At 37.4% G+C, this 22,442-nt stretch overlaps 1 protein-coding gene across 3 annotated transcripts in view; it reads right to left on the bottom strand.

Annotated features, from left to right (window-relative positions):
- Positions 1-22,442, bottom strand: part of WWC3 (WWC family member 3) — a 99,103-nt gene that overhangs the window by 38,610 nt on the left and 38,051 nt on the right. For all 3 annotated transcript variants that reach the window (XM_059493671.1, XM_059493669.1, XM_059493670.1), the window contains exons 3-7: positions 18,530-18,733; positions 15,349-15,425; positions 13,167-13,246; positions 6,892-7,021; positions 1,284-1,433 (exon numbers count right to left, since the gene is read on the bottom strand). In XM_059493671.1, coding sequence (XP_059349654.1) covers positions 1,284-1,433; positions 6,892-7,021; positions 13,167-13,246; positions 15,349-15,425; positions 18,530-18,733 — 641 coding nt within the window. The remainder of the gene's footprint in view (positions 1-1,283; positions 1,434-6,891; positions 7,022-13,166; positions 13,247-15,348; positions 15,426-18,529; positions 18,734-22,442) is intronic.

The following is a 22,442-nucleotide window of genomic DNA, read 5'->3' as shown; positions in this document are numbered from 1 at the left end:
TTGTTTCCCTTACAAAAAGCCTACACCTGATAAACATAATTTCTACAGTGTAGTTGTCTTGGATTGTGTACTGCAAATAAGAAAATGCTCCTGTGTTCCTTTTGGTAATTTGTTTCAGAATTCAATAATCCCATCCATGGCCCATCTGAAAAATTACACCCTGAAGGCACCATCTGTCTAACACCCTGAAACACACCTAAGCATTAGCTCAGTTTTCTCAAAAACAAGATTTCCTCTTCTGTAGGGACCTTCTGGAGACTTCCAATCTGACAACCAGCCAGCAGTGAAGGAGGATTATAATAGGTGAGAAATGGGATGGTAAAGCCAACAAAGAGACGATTTCTAACTAAATGTAAAGTACCATCTAAACTACCGTACAAACAAACTACAAACAAGTTGCCTTCTTGCTTTGGTGTCAGTCCTCCACAGAGGCATATGTTTTATTACTGACTAACAACTGGGTTGCCATGGTACTAGTGCAAGCTGAATTTTTACTGACTGTTATTTGGAGTACACAATTTCATTCAGATAGAACAATTTCCAAGGAGTGCCAGTATGTTCTCCTCAAATACCATATTTAAAGGCATATTTGAGCACAAAGGTGTAATAGACTACATCGTAAATTTTGTTGATTAAGAAAAATACTTTCAGAATAAAAAATACTTTCCTTGTCTTAGAGGAAAGGAGTAGAGATCTACTAGACATCTTCAATACATATGAACAATGAATATGCATATGATAAAAACAAGATATAAAAAATAAAATTAAAAAAAAAATACACAGCTATTACTACTATCCCAATGCAAACATCTCATGCAAAATCATGTCTCTACTGCAACTTCAAGATGGCTAAAGGATTTTCTTCCTTCCTGCCTTATTACAAGTATCAGTAATTCAGAGCTGGGAATATGAAGAGAAGAGGTCCATGAACACCTAAGCAAGAGCTGTTACTCCAAGATGAACCTGCAGTCACCAAAGAGGCAATGCAGTATGGGTTCTGCTGGGCTGGCTGAGTCCAGGAGCTGCCTTTACCAGTCACTGCCCATGAGCATGCCCCTGCATCCTTCTGCCATGCTCCAGCAGCAGAACCCCCAAGCCCATAGCTTGCACACAGTGGAAACAACAAGCAAGTGCAACTCCCTCAGCAGCAGTAATGCTTTGGATTTTTCCTTCTGCTCCAGCCAGCACCTCTTTAATTAACAGTGTAAGTAACACTGTATCACTGTAGCTCAAAAGCAGCTAATTTTGTACAGCAAATGTTTCACATAGGAACACTCACATACCTCTCCAGTGATGTCAGTCTGAGAACAAGCATCACAGTGTTGTTGAGGTAAACAGGAGTCACTGAGTGAACTAGAATTGTGCTGGAGATCCTGCAGGGAATCTGTAATACAACAGCTATTCCTGAATCCATCTGTTAATTTGGCCAGGCTCTAAAGGAGAAGACATATTTTAAATTATTAGAAAAAAATGTTCTTATAAGACTTTTTAATAACAGAAAAAAAAATTTAATTGTTTAAAAAGACTGGTGGCCTGCCTATACAGAGCTATTTACAGAAAGTAAAATTCATTGTTGTGTTACCAGCATGCAAAAGGTTTGCTTTGAAATAAACCTCTCCTTTTAAAAGACACATGTAACAATAAGCAGACTTTATATTATTTGTTTTAGATCTGGGAATGTGTTACCTTCTGTATGGCTTGCAGCTCTTTAAATCTAGCAGCTGTCAACTTCACATTAGCTGATAGGGAAGACAAATGTGATTCACCTGCCCTTTTGCCATCTTCTGCACAGGTTACATTCCTTAGTCACTACTGTTATCTCATCCAACTTGATGAATACCTTGTATTGATTGCCCTTTTATGACAGCTGATATCATCCCTGTGCTCTCTTAGCCAGGGTTCACATAGTTAAGAGATATTTTACACTTTGGGTTAAGCAAGGGACATCGCTGAAATGTCTAGACAATGACACAAACTGTCAGAGTAAAGCAGAAACATCAGTCTTTGAGGGGAAAGGGGAATGTGACAAAATCTCACAAAATAACAAATAAAACTTTTTTGACAATATAAGCTTGGTTGACAGGCTCTTAAACAAAATTGTTAGTATCACTTTTACTTTCTCATTTTGCATTCTCTCTTGTTCAAAAATTAAAGATAATGTAGTATTAGTAACAAAATCACCAGCTGTCATTTATGACAGAGATCCTAAGCATTACACATCACACAAAAATGAAAAACATTCTGTCCTCTCACCCATCCTTCACAGGAAAAAGGACAATCTAAAAATGTGGGGTAAAAAAATTATCAGAAATTTGAAAATCTGGAGTAATTTATAAATCATAACACAATAAAAATTTAGTTCAAAAAATACACATAAAAAACTTACTAAAACTGCTTATTCTAGTGTCTGAATTACAGAGTCAGGGCCATGGCACTGGGAAAAGGGTGGTCCTCAGGAATTTCAGTGGCTCTGACTACCAGTGATTTGCAACAAACCAAGGTTACTGTCCATAACCAATTATTAGAAGATTTCTCAGTCTTCAAAGTGTAGTTTAAAAAGGGTAACACAGCAATGCTGCTTTTTCTTACATCAAATTCAATTAGTAGAGTCTAGAAATAAACCTGTGTAATAGCAACTGTTTGCTACTGACAAGAAGAGCAAGGCCATGCTGAAGGCATCTGTTTTGAGAGCCTAGGAAGCACCCAGGATTATGGAACTGCAGCAGGCCTGGAACTGGCCAGCAAAGCAGCTTTTTCTGATGGCCTCCATCATACATGGTCCATTCACTTTGCTCTATATACCAGCCCCTCTCTCAGGCCAGCCTCCACCAGAGATGAAAAAGAGGGAGAACACCCAGCCTGATACAGGATGAGTGAGTAAGTGGGCACCCCAGCCACAAGAGTGGGGCCCTGTGTTCCTCCCTGACAGCCCTTTACATCACACACTCTGTTTCCCTCCTATTAGGGAATGGCACGTGGTTCATGCCAGGTATGGGACAGCTTGTGCTGCTCCCTCTTCAATCTCTGCCTGCTCTCTACAGGTCTGAGAGGGGCTGGGATTTCACAAGCAGCATTGGCAAGGAGAGAATACAGCACAGAGCAATGCCAGACATGCTGGCAGTAGGACAAGGCTACCGCCACTTGCCTCCAGAAGCTTAACTTGTCTTGGGTCCACCAAAAAAGCCAACTCTTCTGCCACCTCCCAACTGAAATAAGCCATTTTAGTATGAAGGATAAAAAACATATATTCTTCTCAGCCTGAAACTGCAAATTCAATTTCAAGCTACACTGCCAAGAGATCCCTAGCTAGTGTCTCTTTATCCTTAAGAAAGGAACTGCTCCACAATGTGGGAAAAACCCCACCACTCTTACTTTATGAAAACTGTAGACTCCTGTCTAATTCTCTTCTTCAAAACTCACTGGAAATCATCCAGTCCTGTCAAGACTCCTGCTGTATGGAGGATCAAGAGGGATCTCTAATGGGTTTGTAACATGAAAACAATAAATTCAGATCATGGCCTCTTCCCAGTAAAGCATGGCCAGTTGCATCAACAAAAACTCAGGATTCAGAATGCCTGAAGTTTCTCCTAATAAGTTATGTTCCATCTGCCACCTTTACCTAACACACATTGCAGGTATGTGCAATACCACAGATCCTGATGCTAGAACTTAAGTCTAAATTTTTGCCTGTATTTCAGCTACTTTATGAACTCCTGGTGTGCTCCTGATGCCCTCAAGCATTCTCCCTGGCAGGTAATGAAGGGCCACTTGGCTGCTGGCCAGGCTTCCTATCCAGGCACAGTTGCTGAATCCTGGCCCCTACTTAGAAATTAGGAAACATTTGACAGGTGGCAATCACCAAGCAGCATCACTTTAACTTACATCTACATGCACAGATGACAATGCCCTAGGGCAAGCATAAATGCTTTAAGTCCTTCTAGTTGGATGAGTGAAAACAGGCATCAGCAACCCTAACATGGAAAATTACAACCAGAGTTAGCACATTTTTAGATAGAAACAATTTATAATTCTTATTATAAACAGTAGGAGTAATTTCCTCCCCAGCTACACAGAGGAATCCATCTTTCATCTGGAGTTTAAGGATTGTTTATGGCAATCCCACAGAAACTGTCCAATAAGCCTCCTGTTAATGTGAAGTTCTAGGCACACCAGCCCAGACTTACCCAAAAACAGAGAAATGAGCACTGTCATTTCACCATTACCTGTTGATTTGGGAGCACTCTGCACAATTTCAGTGCACTTCCTATCTAATCTATTTAGCCAATTTATCTGGTAACAAAGTGAAAAGAAAAAAGAAGAAATAAAAACCCCACAAAAACCAAAGTCCATTGCTCTCCAAGGACAACATTTTAAAAGCATACACATACTGAACAGAAACAAAATTAAGAAAGAGATGGGGGAGGAGAAATAAACATGCTGCTTTCAGGAACCTAACCATAGACCTTTATTATTCAACCTTATATAAAAAGTCTGCCCACTTTTTTTGAGCAGTAGCACTGCATGTTTTGCTTTATTTGTAATCACAGCATCCAATTTAAATCAGACCACCGTCACCCACACAACTAAACCAATTATCATACTTCTACAACAGTTACAATTTTCCAAGCACCTACACAAGACTGAGTCACTTCTACTATGTTTAGTTCTGTTGCTTACACTGGCCAGATCTAAATTAAAAAGTTGTGAGAAACAGTCCGCTTCCCTTCTCTGAAATAAAACCCCATATTTTTTACACGGTACTTTTAAAACATCTATTAACAAATTTCAAACTAAAAAAGATTTCCTAAGAAAGTTTTTCTGAACAACAACAGCTTTAAAATGTAGTGTTTTCAAGGACAGTACAAATCCAATATTAATAGGAAAATAAAAATTGAATTCTGAACTTATTAGGAAGACATTTAAAACAGACTTGTACTTATTGGACATAGCTAACTAAATCTACGACAATAATATTCAATAGTTATTAAAAGGCATAGCACAGATTACTTCGGTGACACCAAAAGTAATTTTTTTTGGTCAAAATTTAAAAAGAGAGTATTTTTGCAGAGCATAGTAAGCTGGCAAAAATACACCCTTTTTACAAATACAGACCTTGTAAATTATGACATTTAATTCTGTATAGCCATTATAACAAAACATGAAGAAATGTTTTGCATGCTACAGTTGTGTGGAACAACTGTTTTCTGCATTCTCCTGGACTGCATATACTCTAATGCTGTAATATTGGACTCCATCAGAAAAGATTGCAACTACTTTAAAAAAGATACTTTCTAGACTCATATTTCCTGTACATCACACAAAGCCATGAAGAAGGATGAAACACTTTAATTTTTGCTTTTGTTTTGTACAACCTCGACATTCTGGTCCTGCCAGCACTTCCCAATCATTGATCCTAGAGTTCTAACTACCACAACACTATTTAAAGAAACTGCAAGCACATTTAAAGTTGGTTTACCAAATATGATTTTCAAAGCATCTGAATGTTTACAGCTGGATTTACTGCCACTGAGGGCAGAAAACGTAAGGAAAAGAGGTAAAAAAATCTACTGGGGAAGTAAAAACAAGGCCAGTAGTTAAACTGCTCCAAGATCTCACACGTAAGTCCTTATATTACCAGTTAGTTTCCTAAAATGTGTGTTATTGCATCCATGAAGAACTGTCTTTCTAATCACTTCTTGCTACCTAGGCACATGGAACACTGAGAATCACTTTAAAACTTGGCCAGCCCAAAATAACAAGTATGCTGAAAGTTGCCAAGGCAGAAACTTTTAATAGTGACTTCAGTGTTCTGTCTACTTGAACAAGGGATCTGTGGTCCATCAGATGATCTTTGTGTAATGCACTGGAGACTTAATAATTGCATAACTATGGAAATTCATAATATGTAGATTATAAATTTCCTATATCATTTAACAACTGAAAAGAAAAAAAACCCGAAAAACACTACTGCAGAGAAAACGGAAAAAAGAGCATTTACATAGCAATGGTAATTTGTATGGTTCCATAACTTTAGGTAACAAAGATGCCTTCTTCCAAACAAATGCTTCAAGACTGGGTGAAGAGAACTGTCCTTATCACCTCTCTGTATATGCAGCATATTCAGGCAGGTCTGCAGTGAAATCCCTTGGTGGCAGAGGGTTATTGTTCTTTGATCAAGCTCTTATCACATTAATAACAAACACACAACTGGGAGGTTGAGGCAGAGCACAGAAACCACTCAGAAGTTCCACTACTTAGGTTTGTATCTCCCCCCTTGAATCCTCATGCTCTAGTTCACCAATTTCATGCTTGCATATACATTGTATTTATTCATACTATTTGAAGGTTTTGTGAGACCATTTTGAAACTAACAAGAGCCTTGATATACTCACAAACTTGAGAGCTTGGAGCAAAAAGTGTGACAGTGACAGAGATCTAGTGTGGGTAAATACATGCAAAGGGAAAAACATGGTTGACACAAGGACAAAACATTTTAGCACATGAACTCTCAATCCTATTTCATTATAGGTAATGCAAAGAGACATAAAATAAAATTAAAAACAACTACCACAAATCACAAAGGCTTTTTCTTAATACCATGTAATTACTACATAGCAACTAACAGCAGCAATTTAAAGGTATATTCAATGAAACACTGAGCTAAATGAAAATTTAGACAAAAATATAAAATGCATATGAAGTCCTGTGCTCGCAGTATAGACAATGACCACTTACCATTTTTGAACTGCTTGTTGTTGGTAATTATCAAACAGAAAAATCAGTTTAGGCCATCCTACTTTCTTATTTAAACTCAGTAAACCCAATGCAACCCCAAGCAAGAAAACAGAGGTAGGTTACTACTATTTAGTAGTTCAGCAGCATATTTTTTACCTGCATAAGGTCCTGCCTTTCTTTTTCACCTGTGCATATAGCTTTCTTTATGCTTCGAAGTTCACTCATGATAGCTTGTGCTTCATCCAGTCTGTAATTTGTATGAGCATTTGACATCTTACGATCAATCCTGTTGAAAATATTAAGACAAATTTAGGAATTTTCACATCATTAGAAAGCACATGGACTTTCTAAGACCTTGTTTATTCATGTACCACTTCATTTCCAGGAATAAAATGATACCCTACTTGGAATTAACACAGCACTCAGTGCCAAGACCACTCTAAAGACAAAGCAAAGCAATTATCTACCCAGGTTCTGCAGAAGCAACAAATTTCCTGGGTTTAATATCCTAGTGCAGAGCTTACTTATGAGCAATGTCTGTGGGTGATTTCATGCACCAAAAGCAAAATTAACCTAAAACTAACCTAGATGGTTATAACTCAAAAGGTTGAGCAGTCTGGCTGTTGTATTTTTCATGCAGCATCACATATTGCAGTATCTCTTCCAGGGCTTCTACTTGATCTTGCTTTAGAAGTTTCTAACAAATGCATTTCAATTTTCTCAGGAAGAAAATTTTAATGCTTAAAATTTTATTGCAAATGCTATCCTGCCATTATAGGCCTATTTAACTATATTTTCCTTAAGATATCTATAAGACATTATCATTCTGCACTGAAAAACATGATATGGGAACATCCCAGAAGATTTTACACCTTTGAGCAAGAAGCAAGAGCACAAGCTATGACATAAGACTGAAGTAATACTAATGTACTAATGTTTCCATCTTGACATGTTAAAATCACTCAAGTGGAATATCCACTGGCTGAGTTTTAAACCTTTTTTCCAACATTTCACAATAGTAAAGGACAACATATCAGGAGGCAGAAGACTAGTCCAGTGTATCATCTTGATAATTTGCTTTGATTTATAGATAAAGAATAAGACAAGAGACTATAGTGAACTTATCAGAAGAACTATTTGGTCTTGGATTTACAACAAATGGCTATGGAGTTTTAACAAGTTGTATTTACAGCAACTATTGTAAATCATGTGAAGTTCCTGTTAAAATATGGAAAACTACATTTTCCTGTTAATCTATCATGAAAAGAATGTGTATAGAGAAAATGTGGTAAGTTTCAAGGTCTTTGGGCCAATGCTAAGAACAAATAGCTTCAGGAAAAGGTACATCAGGTTAACAGAATTGAGGAAAAAACACACATTGTTCATGACAAAGGACATCAATCTACAAAAGATGCAGTAGAAGAGGGCATGCCATGCATACAGAAGAATACCCAAACTCTATTTAAAATATTGAAACTAACTAACAAGTTTCAAGATAGCTATTACATTAAACTAAGAGTGTCAACAAAAGTCTCTCAGCATGTTCTGCCAGTTAAAATACAAGCAGTGCAATTCCCCTTACACCTGATTACTTGTTTTAAAATTAAAACTTTAAAATGAAAAATCAAAAGGAGTAAATGAAAATCCTGTGGTTTTATTGTGTAGCTTAAAATATTTAGAAAAAAAACAGGTTGATTTTTACAGTTTTAATTTGTTTTTGTTTTTTTTCTGACAGTTATTCTTTTTGGAGACAACACAAAAGAAGTCTGATTCTCAAGATTTTTCTTTGAACACAAATTTCCCCAAATTACATAAGAAAACATATAATCCTTTATGAATAGTGGTTCAAGAAAGGACTTAAATGTCATGTGTATTAAAGCTGGGGGTTTGTTTGTTTTTGTTTTCAAAATGTTGGGTCTTCACTAAGTTTATCTGAAATCCTGAGCAGATAAAACAACTAATCCAAGTCACTAAAAGTCACGTTAAAAAGATAATACATTTTTATGTGAAGGTAACGGTAATGTTAGGAACTATATTCAAATATTAGACATGAAAATGCCTTCAACACAACTGCTCATTATACTGTTTGCCAGGACTAAGGTGGCATTTCAGGAAAAGGAAATTATTTAATTTCAACCAGATTTCTGTCCAGTTATCCATATATTCATGTTCCTGGACGCCACTTTGGAGCCCAGCTTATGAATTGATATTTGTTTAAGGACAGAATTGGAGAAGTTCCTACTGCCAAAAATATTTAGGCTTAAACCGGTATTGCTGGCAACCCAAACTGACTAAAGTAGCTTACAAAATTACCTGTTATTTATTGTCTAATAATTCTTTTCCCTTTTTTCATAAAGTTCTATTTCTGAAAGCCATAGAGTTAGCAGGAGTCTTCCATTTTATTAATGGAAAATAGCATGCTAAAAATACAGATCAGACCTTTGTAAGCATAGCAAGAATATTCAACTAGCATGCAAGACTGTAAAGATATGAAGATGTTTCTAGGATACACAGACTACTAATGTTTGGCCATTGTTTCAGTCCTGTGGGGCAGATTCCATATTCCTCCATTTTCCTCCACCAAAGCACAGGCCTGTACTTCAGCAAAAATCTAATTTTTAAGTTTTTGTCAGATCTCCTAACCTCTAAATTAGTCTGTTGCTACAAATTGTTTAGCCAGTCCTAATTCCTTGTCACTCCCAACTTCTCACAGCATTCACTCTGCTCTCCTGGCCAACTGGCCAAGTTTTCATTTCCTTTGTTGCTAAACGCCTTCTTCCTCCAGAATTCCTGCCGGGGAGCAGTGGGGTCACTGAAAACACAGGGGAGAAGGAACTGCTCCTCCTTCTGAGTCCCTGCTGCCAGGCCAGAGGAAGGAATTTGCTCCAGAAAAGGCTCATATTTAACCCTGTAAGTTTGGACTGTGACAGGAGCAGACGTACCTTGGGGCCAAGGTGGTGGAGGCCACGGTGCACCATCCTGCAGGGTGGGGATCTTTGCAGGCTCTAAACAATGAGCTCCACAAAGTCTCCACTGGGCAAACACAAACCCATGTCCAAAGGTTTATCACACATAACATTACCAAATTTAGATGAAACTGTAGAAAGTACAGTCCTGATATAAACCTGCAGTTCTATGAATATTGGAATTCTGACAGTATTGAAGTTGTAGAAGTATCAAAATCCCCCTCAATCATGTCTCCACTCATAAAACCCCACTTCTATAGTCATTCTGTGGTTTTGTTTTCTTTTCATTCTCCTCAAAGATGGTTAAGCCATTTTACTAAAATTAAAAAGAACAGAAAACAAAACACAGTCCAAGGCAGACACTGTACATGGAAAATGTCAGTGTAAGAGATTTGCATTTAACAAAGGCATTTGAATCGCAACAGCAACATAAAATGATGGAAATACTGAGCAGCCCAACTGCCCTCTCCATAAAAGATGCCTCTTCTCTGAGAGCTATACCAAGCAAGGCTGCACAGAGAGGCACCTGGCAGCAAGTTCCAATATCTGCACATGATGCCATTTTGGTAACAGTTTCAAAGCAAACATTCAGCCAGATGTAAAGCCCCAAGTCTGATGGCTCCTAATGTTGTTCTTGGCTTACACTTGAAAAAAAGTGATGTACATGCCTTTAAAAAACCTGAACAGGATGCATGCCATTTGCAGTTTGGCAGTTACTTGAAGATTTGACTTAGCACAAGAAGGAAGAAGAATGACGCAGACCAAAACTTCAGAAAATGTAACAGAAGTGGGAAATGTCTGAAATGCAATAAACTTTAAAGGGGAAAGGGAAGCGGGGTAGGGGGGAAACAGAGTATAAAAAACTCAGTATTTTTGTTTTAAAGAAGGAGCAATGAAATTCTTTTCAGACAATATACTTACTTTGAGGATACGGAAAAACTAAACTACTTCAGCCTTGGTACTTGACTTGAGTGACCCTTCTCTCCCAACAAATACAGGAGGTAGGGGAGAGATTGCACAGGGACAGGCTAGAGCACAGTTAGGCTTTCAGGCTAATTTGTCTACTGACTACACAAGGAGGTGAGAGAAGCTCCTCTCTTCAGCTGTTAGTTTAAGTACTCTCCAAATTGGCTGACTTCCTCCTAGAAGCAAAATACTCCCAAAAAAACCACATGTATCTCACCAGAAGAGGAAATAAAAAAACCACTTAAAAGCACGAAACAAAAACAAAACCACAAGTCTCTTTCACAAGTGAAGAAGTCACTGCAGAGAGCAGAGCACAGCTCCAGGTAACTCACAGGCAAAAGGTTCTCCCCAGCTCCAGCAAGCACAACAAGTGCCACCCAGTGCATCAACGGGACAGAGGGCGACCACAGCAACAGCAGCAATGAGCAGCACTGAGTCACACCTGAACTTCTAAACTACACACCCAGAGTGACCACTGATCATCATATATGCTTTAAAATAATTCCTCTCTTGATGTCTCTCCTATAACCCCATCCTGGAACATGGGCAACTTGACTTGGGCTATAATCCAAGACAAACATTTGTATTCTTAATCATTTGCAGACTTTATTTTTCAAAACGTTGCACTACTTTACTGGACTATCTTAAATGAATTACACTAATTAAAACAATCCTGAGTTTCATATGGTCTTCAAATACTTTCATCATCCTAGTCAAGTGGTTAGTCCTTTTATAAAATAATTGAACCTATACCATTAAAATAACCCAATAACCAAGAAAAGGAAAACAAATTTAAAAAGTAGAAATGGAATAGTAATTCTTACTCTAAGAAAATATTATTAAGAATCATAAAACAAAATTGGTTTTGTTCTGTTACTGTTTACATATCTACACCACCATACTGATATGTTGACTATCTTTAAAATATTACTTAGTGTATTGAAACTGCAAATACTTTGAATTATTTATTTTACTAATTTTCAGTTAATATCATACATTATCTATTCCCCCAACTACCTCTAAATACTTCAATAAAAATACATTTATTAATAAATGATTATATTGTATCTGCCAATTAAGATTTTTGGTATTTTGGTTGAACAAGTTTTCTCATATGGAACTTTCTAAATGCACTATAAAGCAAAAGAGCCTTGTTTTTAAAAAATCAGAAAATTTTGTTATTAAAAAACCAAATCAGACACACCAAAAATATTAAGTGTATGGGTTACTCCTTCTTTTTTAAAAGCTAAATCTGAGAATCTTGCTTTAGTTTGTTTTGTTATCGTAGTATCAATCAAAATTGGAAAGTAAGTACCCTAACTGCTCCAAGATCCCTGGAATTTCATCAGAATTCCTGAAGTGAAAGCCCATGCTTTGTAGCACCAACACAATAAATCCAAAGCTTCAAAATATTTCTGCAGCTGCTACACTTATGTTGCAAAATCCATTAGACATGCAACAGTTACAACATTTTCAGGAAGCTCCTGCATTAGGCACTTTGTTCACATGCATGCTGGAAAGAGGCCAAGGTTTCTAAATGCACAGCCACATGTCCCAGGCAGATCCAAGTGCTGTTCAAGCTCTTGGTGTAGCCACTGGCCTTGCTGAAGGAATCTGGAAGCCACAACAACCTGTGTTTACCTGCCACCTTTTTCATGGCCTGGCAACCTCTCTCCCTATCCCACTGGGCATCCCGTGTGTGAGCTACGTGTGCAGGTGACTAAGCACACACAGATGGCAGCACGCAGCTCCCTTCCCATCAGATGGCCTGCAGGAAGAGTGGCAGGGAGAGGGTCACCAAAACATTTCACAACCTTTGACACCACTGTGCACACAGAAAACAGCAGGGCTGCCTAACTGCCCTGGGAGCAGTGGCAAATTGCCCTGAGCTTCCTTTCCTTACTGGGAGCAGACAAGGAGTCACTTTTACATGCAGACATTCTGCACACATGCAACACAACCCAAGGTCTCACAGACCACTAGATTTACAGTACAAGCACAAATCAGCCATACAGTGCAGAATGAGATGGCCTGACCATCAGGTAACAGGGAGAAGCAGCATTGTGGTGTACAGAAATCCCTCTAGCAAAAGATCTGTGCCCAGCCAAAAAGCCTTGGTACTGCCATGGGGAAGCAACTCAACAGCATGGTGCTTTGGGCTGTGCTCCAGGCAGTAGGTATCTTCAGAAACTATTTGGGAAATATTTTTTAAAATCTAATTCCAGTTTGGCAATATCTTGAGGAAAAGTTAAAGAACATGGCCTATAAAGCTATTCTTGCATGTGAACCTACAAAATGACAACTCCAACCAATTCTGTTAAACTCTTCTTCTGTCCTTTCACATTGTTCTCACCCTGCATCACTATCACAGCTGAAAGTCTGAAGCAAAGCCTTTAACATTTTATTTTTAACAACATTTTTCTATGAAATTCATTCAAAGGCAATTAAAAAATAAACCCAAACCCCAAAAAAAGATCCTCCCATGAACTCTTAACTTACTCTTGCAGAGTTTCCACTCCTTTTTCTTTATATTGCAACTCCTGCTTCATCTGTGCCAATTCTCGTTTCAGCCTGGAGAGCTGAATAATACAAAATAATTAAAAATTAAAATAAGTAAGAGTAATTTCCACAATAAAAATAATTGATTTTTAAATACAAAATCTTAAGCTACTTTAAAGAACTGGAAGTGATAATTTCTCTATTCTTTTTTGCTTTAAAATTGTGCATTAAAATAACAGAAGACTTTCTTAAATATCATAAGGCCCAATCAAAAAGCAGTCAAAACATTCAGCTTTCAAAGTATCAATTACCTCACCTATTCTATAAGGTTTCTTTTTCCAATAGTTTATGCTAACAGCTGGCAAGTTTCAACCCATATAAATTTTCTTCTCCTTTTGTACCAAAGACATCTCTCAACTGTATTAAATTCTTTAGTCAACTTTAAAAAAGACAAAACACTCAATGCTGTTAATTTTTCTATCCAGGACAACAAAATTACTGGCAGCAGAACTGCTCTCTCTCCCAGAAATGGCAGCCTGGCTTGCCACAGTTATTTTCATATTATCCTGCCCTCTCAACCCTCTGGTCAATTATCTTGATCCAACTAATGAGCATAAATCGAAAGTGACATAGCAAAGATATCTCCAAAAACCTGTTCTTGTGGTTTTATGGAAACAGTTACCTGAGTAGGTTGTGCAGACCATGGAAGAGCCAAGCATGATCTGCAGAGAAAGAGCTTCTTGCCCTCCAAAGCTGACAGAAAACTGAAGGCAACAGGGAGAGGAGAATGCAAGGGACAGCAGACAAATGAGGGGAATAGGGGTGTTTCAGTATGTGGTAGTGAGGCTAAGACTGAACTGTGAGCCCAAAGAGGGGCAGGGATGGAAAGAAAAAAGCTCTCTCTTCTGAAGCTACCAAACTCAGGATATTTGCTAGAATTTACCCAGAGCACTCTTGATTTTCACATGTACATCAGTAAATGACAAAATCATTACAAAACAGATTTTTTAAAAAAGAGAATAAAAAAATTAATTTTTTCTTCAGCTCTATACATGGGGCTTTGCATCAGTACCAGGATGCAAACCAGCACTGTCAGAGTCCCAGCATCCTGCACAGCTCTCTCCCTCTCATCAAAATTCACAGCACGAGCCCCTAAACTCTATATGCTCACCAGCTCCTTTAACACCCACCAGAAGTAAAATGAGAAAATGCATCCTGTACACAAAAGGTTTATAGTGCTTATTTCATTCTATTTCCTGAAACAACTCAATGACTATGCACACAGTCATTTGAACAGAATATCCTATGTATCCTAGGTCATTTTGTTTAAGGAGAAAGAGAGGAAGATAGTCATAAGTGAAAACCTTGTTTATTTTCTTCATATATTACTTAAATAAATAAGGCTTGTTTAGAATACCCTGACATTTAGAGTATGTAAAACAAGCAAACACTAGTCAGCATGTAATAAATATATACAGATAGAATAAATGCCTTTGAAGGGTGGTGAATGGGATTGATTTTCAGAGGCACTCATGTGAAAAGTGGTTACTACAACAAAAATGGAACACTATCCTGCAAGGATAAGTGTTTTTTAAAATACTTATTTATCAAAACCATGAATTTAGTTTTGGTTTTTTTAAATACATAAATAAGGAACATTTTTGTTACAGAACTGCTTATTATTGTCAGAATACTAATATTTCCCTCTCCTCATAAAAGAGCTCTGGCCAACCAGCTGAAAAATTCTATTTGGCCAATAGGTCTACTGAATTGTGAAGAGATTTCCAAATAAGTAGTTAAACCTGCAGTCCAGCAGAATCTCACTGAAAATGGGTAAATGGGTTTGAACTGAAAGAATCTGGCTGCAGAGAATTTACTACTTGTGGAAGTTTGTAGAGAGAAAGCAATTTCTGAAAGCCTGGCTGAGCTTGCCTCTAACATTTGTGGCAAAAATGTTTGCATTTTTACCATGGAAAAAGCATTACTTCTCAAGTGACCAAAATGCAGTTAATATAGAGCTGTTTTAACAGAGCAATGGGTAAGAACAAAAAAGCACTTTTCAATACAGTATTTCTAGAAATGCATACAGCATTCAGTGTAATGCTAAAGTAAAACAGACCCTTCCTCCCTCCCTTCCCCACACCTAATTCATATTTTTACAAAATGAAAAAAGATTACTCACTCTGTCACGACGGCTGGCTATTTCTACTTTAATCTGATATGGGTCATACTTGGTATTAGCTGAAAATCCAGAGAATGCTAAACAGATGGAAAACAGTAAAAAAAAAAATCTCATTTTTCCGCCTTCTTTAATACAATTGTTAAGATGTGGCACTATATGATAAACCATTTCATTAATTATTTTTTTTACAAGTCACTAGGTTCTAAAATTATCCTCTGTGCTGAAGTACAACTGAGGATTTCAATTTGACCCATCTGAAACTTTCTTTCATCCTGAATACCACCAAAAATTGCATATAGCAGCACCATGTATTTCCTAAAAGCAATAAGCTCCTGTGATAGGATGATGGCATCTACTGAAGCAATTTGTGTAATATTAATAATTAGTAGTTACTTCCTAGGTACACTGAATTAACAGTATGATAGGCACTAAAGTTAAAAAAAAAATTATTGTCAGAACAAAATTAGACCAGCTAGGCAGAGAAGCTGCGTTCTAAAGCAACAGTTAAGGAACTGAAATACAAACCAACCCTGGCAAGTAAGGTCTTAAGGTGTCTCCAGTCAGGCAATGATTTCAAGCTGTGGCATTTCAAGCTAAAGCCTGCACAGATGAACTAAAGGTCCCAGAGGATAGATGGGGCAAGAGCAACCATGATTTATGGAGCGAGCCATTCAAGGCAGCACTGGCCCACTGAAAAATGCCTGGTATGTGAATGGATGGAGTTGTGCTGTCAGACCTTCCATCCTTTTGCAGAGCTGAAGGCTGCTGCACTGAAACCCATATCCGTGTCTGGGCTGCACTGGGCCTTTTGAACCTTTAAAGAATACTGCAATGCCAAGGTCATGTTGAGCATGCAGGAACTTGCCAAAATGAGTAGTCATGCCTGGACTAATTCTCTAAATCCAGGATTTTCTATGGATTTTTTTTTTTTTGAAACAGTGCTGATCACAACTGAGTCACAAAACTGCTGCATGGGCACCTCCCTGCCAACCCACAACCGCTGAGCTCACCTCCCACTCATAAGCACACGACACTGAGTCAATGGCAGCACCCACAAGCAAAGTGGAGAAAAACAATTTGTGAAGTTTTAGTTCTTTAAATCCAGCAACTTGAAACAAGTGGTGGTGAAGGCAAAGATATTGGCTATATAAGCATCCAACTTTGGCAGTGTAATTGCACTCACATTAGAAGTCTAATATTTCTGTACAGTAAAAGGAGAGACAAGCATCCCACAGTGGAGTGGAGGACTCAAATTAGGAAAAACAAGTGGAGAAGGAGCTTTTGGGAATCTTGAGTTGACAGCATGATTAATTCCAAAAAGGATATTTTAAAAAAATTTTTTAATCATCCGAGCAATCAACCCACCCCATTTTCTGAAAACCAAAGCATATGACCTTAAACCAATATAAAATATATTAAAAAATATATATAAAATATATTAACACATCATAGAAAATTCAAATATTTTTCCACCTCAAAACAAGCAAACAGTTATATCTAATTTCTCTCACAGATTCTCATTATCAACTCCAGATATACCTACAAAACCCTGAACTATCAGAAGATGGAGAAACATAAGTAAATTGGCATAACATTTGCTTTCATTATAGATAACTCCAAATTTTGTCATTTTCAGTCATATTTTGTTGCTATTTCAAATAACTTGTTTATCTAAGAGCTTCAAAAATATGAAAAAGGTTATCTTTTTCTAGCATATTTTCATCTTGAACAGAATTTTCTTTCTGTATATTCACCTGAAGTAATTCAATAAAATATCCCACAGAATTACTGCAAATTAAAAAAAAACAAAAACAAAAAGCCCAAGGTCTTAGAAAGGTTTTGTAATAAATGTCAATTTAGATTTTATAATCTCAAAAAATACTGACAACACTGTCTTTTACTCTATTCCAAGTCTTCAAATAGAAATTTTTAAAAAAGAAACTATTGTGTAAAGTGTGTTAACAACTTTCTTAATAGGAAAATACCTTGCTTCCTCTTCAGAAACTTGAACATGAGAGGGGGAAATAAGACTAGTCATAATTGTTCAGTTATGTTACAAACTGAATGACAGAATGCATATATATAAACTAAACAAAAGGATGAGAATGCCAGTTCAACAGTAACAGAGTACTTGGTCCAAACCATCTGGGACACCTCAGCTCTGGAAAACAACTTTTATTCAGGATTTTGGCATATGTATGAATTTGCTTGGATTAATAAATACAACCGAATCAGTAGCTAAACACTTCTATCCAGACACCTGCCCTAAGCCCCCTTCCACAGTCAGATTTCTTGAACATCTTCAGAAAAGGCTAAAGCTGAGCTTCCCATTCTTAATAAATCCTTGGCATTTAACAGCAAACCTGCAGTTTAAACAATGACTGTACAGCCACTGAAAAACCAAAACTAAAAAAAAAAAAACAAAAACCCAGTAAAACTCCACTATTTTCCATGTGGGGTATATCCACTTCTTTGAACTAGTCCAATTGACTCTGACAAAGACACCTGCACCAACCAACAGCCATGACAATGGGGCAACATCTTCAGAATTCAGAAAAAGTGTATTATCTACCCCAAGCTGCCAGAGACATCTGAAGAATGAAAAGGGTGGAAATTATAGCTCTTTATCACCTACATCAGTATCACAGGCTGGCACTCAAGAATGAGGTGAACTAATGAAATATTGTCTCCTAGTTCATGGTCACAGGTGCTCTTGAACACAACAGCTTGTCCCTAACTCTTTGTAAATTTTCTAAGCACACTAGGGATCCACAGAAGGTTTCCCCTAAGCTGACAGCTCCCTCCTATGTTGAGTGGAAATAATCTTTTGATTTAGGAGTGCAGGTAGGCAGCTGACGGAGCAACATTCAGCCCTTGCTGCCTTGCAGGAATCCTCACTACACCTGGCTCCAAGATGGGCAGAAATACCAGTTGGGATATATGCCTGTTTAAAGTTACATCTCTTTTTAATGTTAACATTTATCCCTAATAAATCTCTGTTGTAATAGTTGTAACAGGAATTGGAAGACATTGAATTGCAGAGTCAAAGGACAGCACCTCACTGCTGTAGTCAGAACCTTCATTCAGAGAAGAATCAGGTGATGGAAATACTTCACACTTTTTCTTACACCACATCTTGTGAGGGCAGGTGGGCAATATCAAAAAAAGAGAGTAAACTCACAGCTGGCATAGGAACGGCTGTCATCCTCACACATTTTGTGCAATTGTTGATATTCCTCTTGGGCTAGCTCAAAACGCTGCTGCTTTATTTGGTAAATCTCTTTCTTGGCATTCAGTGCCTCCTGGGCAACTATTAAATATTCCTTCAGCATGCGTTCCTGCTCCCTTCTCCATTGTTCCCTCGGATCCTCAATTTGTGTGAGCTCTAAGGAGAGAAAAGTAAAAACATTAAAGTAAAATAATATGACACTTTGTGCCACCAAGTCCAAGTTATTTTTGTTAATGTCCATTCTCAACCAGCACACCTGACACTAGAGTGCCCAAAATCACTCCAGCCAGGAGAGAAGGAAGGATGCAGAGTGAAAGAACAGGAAAGGCTTTTCAAATATAAAAGGCATTTAAATGTTATTCTTTTCTTTACAAACCAGTGCAAACCCAAAGAAAACAGTAATTTGGCCCTAACCTTCCCTCATAGCCAACTTGAAAATTCCAAAAATTACCTAAAAACCCAGAACCACAAGGAAAAATTAAAGGTATCTCAATACTTAACCCATAAGTCTATAAATAGCTGGAACTAACTTAAGATACTGCATACAACTTGCATAACATCTTAAAAGGACAAAGGCTACCCCTGCATAGTTAAGAAGAATGAGGTAATTCAACAGAGAAGTCAGCATCTTAGTCTCAAATCCATACAGCTTTTAAATCACTTCTCTTTTTTCTTTTTTTTTTTTTTTTTTTTTTGTCTTAAGAAACAGCTGCCTGATGTTTTTCCTTGCCAGGATTTGGACCAGTTTTTATTTAAACACAAACCAAAAACAAGCTTCCACAAACAAAAAGAAAAAAAATCTTTCCCAAATCTATTAATTTTCAAGGTTATTACTGCAAAACAATCTCTTTGCAGTTGCAAAGGCATTTGAGGATGACACACATTAAAATTCTAAAAAATTATTGGTTCATTTTGGGGGGTTCTGTGAGTCAAATAATATGGTTCACATAACAACATTGATGTAAAGCCTTGGGTTTAAATGGAATGTTAATTTCTGATGACTGAAGCTCTACCAGTTAGAAGCTGCTGCAGACACAATGTCAGTGCTCAAAGTAGTGGCAAAACCTGGAGCACAGTCAGGAGCTAAGCACCTAGCAATTTTTCCAAACTTGGTTTCTTACAAGAGATGAAAGCCAGCTATGTTTTGCATTAATCTTGAGTACATGAGTCAGTAGATTGGTGCCAGTGATGAAATACAAAACTGTAGAAGATTAAGTACAATAGATTAAGAACTCTAATGGTGTCAAGGTCATGCTAGCAGCTCTAACATTTGAGAGCCATCTGAAAAGTATATAAACAAAAACAGAAGGCTCACCAAAGAGCAGTGTTTCCAACAGATTTGCAGATTAGCTTCCTAAATAACCTCTTCTCTTAACAGTTGTACCTTTCTCTCCCTGCAACTCCTCACATTGAAACAGTACCAAGATAGTGCCTACAGTTCTGCAATCTCTTCCCACTTCCCAGGGACCCCTCTGATTCCTTTCTGACTCCAGTGTCATGAAAATATCTCCTCTGGCAAGGACAGGATGTGCTTTTCCTTGCTGAGCTGCCATAAATCCTTCTCTACATGGAGGGCAAGCAGAAGAAAACAGAGTTCTGACTGCTGCCCACCCTTCACTAAGGGCATCTCAATTTCCACTGCTACTTCATTTGTCCATAAGTACCTCTGAAATCTGTGCAAATTCTAATATTCCTAAGATTGCTAAATCCCCATGGAAACAATGAGAAATCAGTAAATATTTATAAAACAGACAGACTTACTAGGATTCAGTTTTTGTCTTGGAATGGCAAACTATTAGTCCTAATCTCAAAAAACAACCCAGGCTAAAGTGTTATGTTCTATGACACACTGAACTTCTGAGATCCTATACTTCAGGGCACTGCATCTCTTACAGAATTATTTCAGAAGCCTTCTGAAAAGCTAGCAGCATTCATCAGAGGTAGAAAACTTCTTTAGTGCATGGGAATCTCTGCTTTTTTCTAGTTTATGAAACTTTGCCCTGGATTTCTAAACAAGTTTGCCACATAAGATCAAAGCTACATTGTATGATAAAATTAACTTCCTTCACTTCTTTACAACCAATTAGAAAAAACCCACTATAGTAACTCAAGAACAGTCCCAGACAAATGCAGAGAATATATTATTCCCTCACTGGGGAATGCCCAACTGCTTAGAGGAGACTTCAAAGGCTCCCAAGACTCTGAGGAGGAGGGAAAGGAATTCTGTGGCTGGCAACCGCCAAGGTTTTTAAGCAATGGTTGGATAACAGCCAAGAGCAGCTTAGTACGGGTGTCAACAAAGTACTGAATTTACAGAACAAGATGGAGATCAGGGTTGGAAGCACCATTGAGATTTACAGAAGATTCTTCTGTTCCTTGTTTTTTTTCCAGTTTAAATGGAAAACTATTGCCTAGAAATCTTTTTCTTGCTTCCTGGGTAAACAAACATAGCAAAAGACTTAGAAAAAATCAGATATATTGCTGTTTTCTTTTAAAAGGTGCAAGGGCAAAAAGCTTGAGAGAGTGCACAAAACATGAGAGGTCCTTGGTAAGTGTAAGTGTAGAAAGACTCTTTGAATTATCCCTTGCATTTTCTCACAGTATTTCTTGACACTGAGGCACTTCTAACTGTTTTGTCAATTAACACAGAACTCCAATGCTGCACAAAGCATTTAACCCAGTCAGCCACAAAAGACAATCCAAATGTTTTTTCCTGAAGCTGCTGTTCCAAGTAGTTTAGACCTACTCAGTTCAGAAAAGCATTTCTTCAGCTCCAAGACCATCTCCTCCACTTGTCTGACACCACCTCACTATGCCCATGATTGTCTACTCATTACTTCTCACTTCTACAAAGGAAATTTATGCCGTCTTGATTGGCACCTTTGTTGTCCACAGTTTAAAAATTGGATCAAGAGTCCAACTAATTTCTGAATAATAATTATCCAGCTATAATATCAACTCTGTCTTCCCTCTTATTATAAATCTTGCTGGTATATGAAAGCACTGTATTAGCCTAAGGGTGACAAACCCATTTCACTGTGACGGTTGAATTACCATTTAGGATAATATCTGTGGGCTGCAAGTAATTAGCTATCATGAAAGAGACAAATTTTGCAACCTTGTTAATTGTTGAATGATTTCTTTTACTCAGTTCAGCACTTTCCGCATGAAGCTTCTCTCCCTCTGTTCATACATTAACTTTATTTCATACCTAATATGATTAGCTTTACTTTTCCAGGTCCATTAATATTCATCTTTTCTTTCTGTCTACCCACTGATCATGTGGGAACTCAACTGATCTTTAAAAAGATTCTCTTCTACAGTTTTTGCTCTCAATTGCACAGGAAAAAACGCAAGCCAGATCTGACATGCCTACAATGATTAATATCCCTTCTGTAAGTTCAAACTTGAATGTGGTAAAGCTGCTAATAATAAAATTCAAAAAGCAAAAGGAAGCCCTGTTTTTGCATGTGATGGTGATTGTTATTCCTATCACAGAGGCCTATCAGTAGCTTTTTTAAGGCATTGCAATAGGAATTCAAGTTCTACTCATTTTCTATTCTAAACTCACCTGCAAATAAAAAAAAAATTAGAGTTGGTAATACCTTAATTTTTTAAAAAAATATATGCATTCGTGCACATACTTTGGTGTAAGCCCACTCCACTACTGTACTCCAACATAACCCTCACTTCTTATTAAATTTCAACATTACTAAAGTTAATATGACAGCAATCCTTAAGCTAACACTTTTTTAAACACAGAGTTACTTTAAGAATTACCTAACAGTCTGTATTTATTGCCTTTGAATTTTCTTGTCTATCTATCCTTGTGATTAATGTATCAACAGCTGTTTAAAGTTTATCA

The sequence above is a fragment of the Ammospiza nelsoni genome, chromosome 2, assembly GCF_027579445.1.
Source record: "Ammospiza nelsoni isolate bAmmNel1 chromosome 2, bAmmNel1.pri, whole genome shotgun sequence".
NCBI lineage: Eukaryota > Metazoa > Chordata > Aves > Passeriformes > Passerellidae > Ammospiza > Ammospiza nelsoni.
This window is presented reverse-complemented; position numbering and strand designations above follow the sequence as displayed.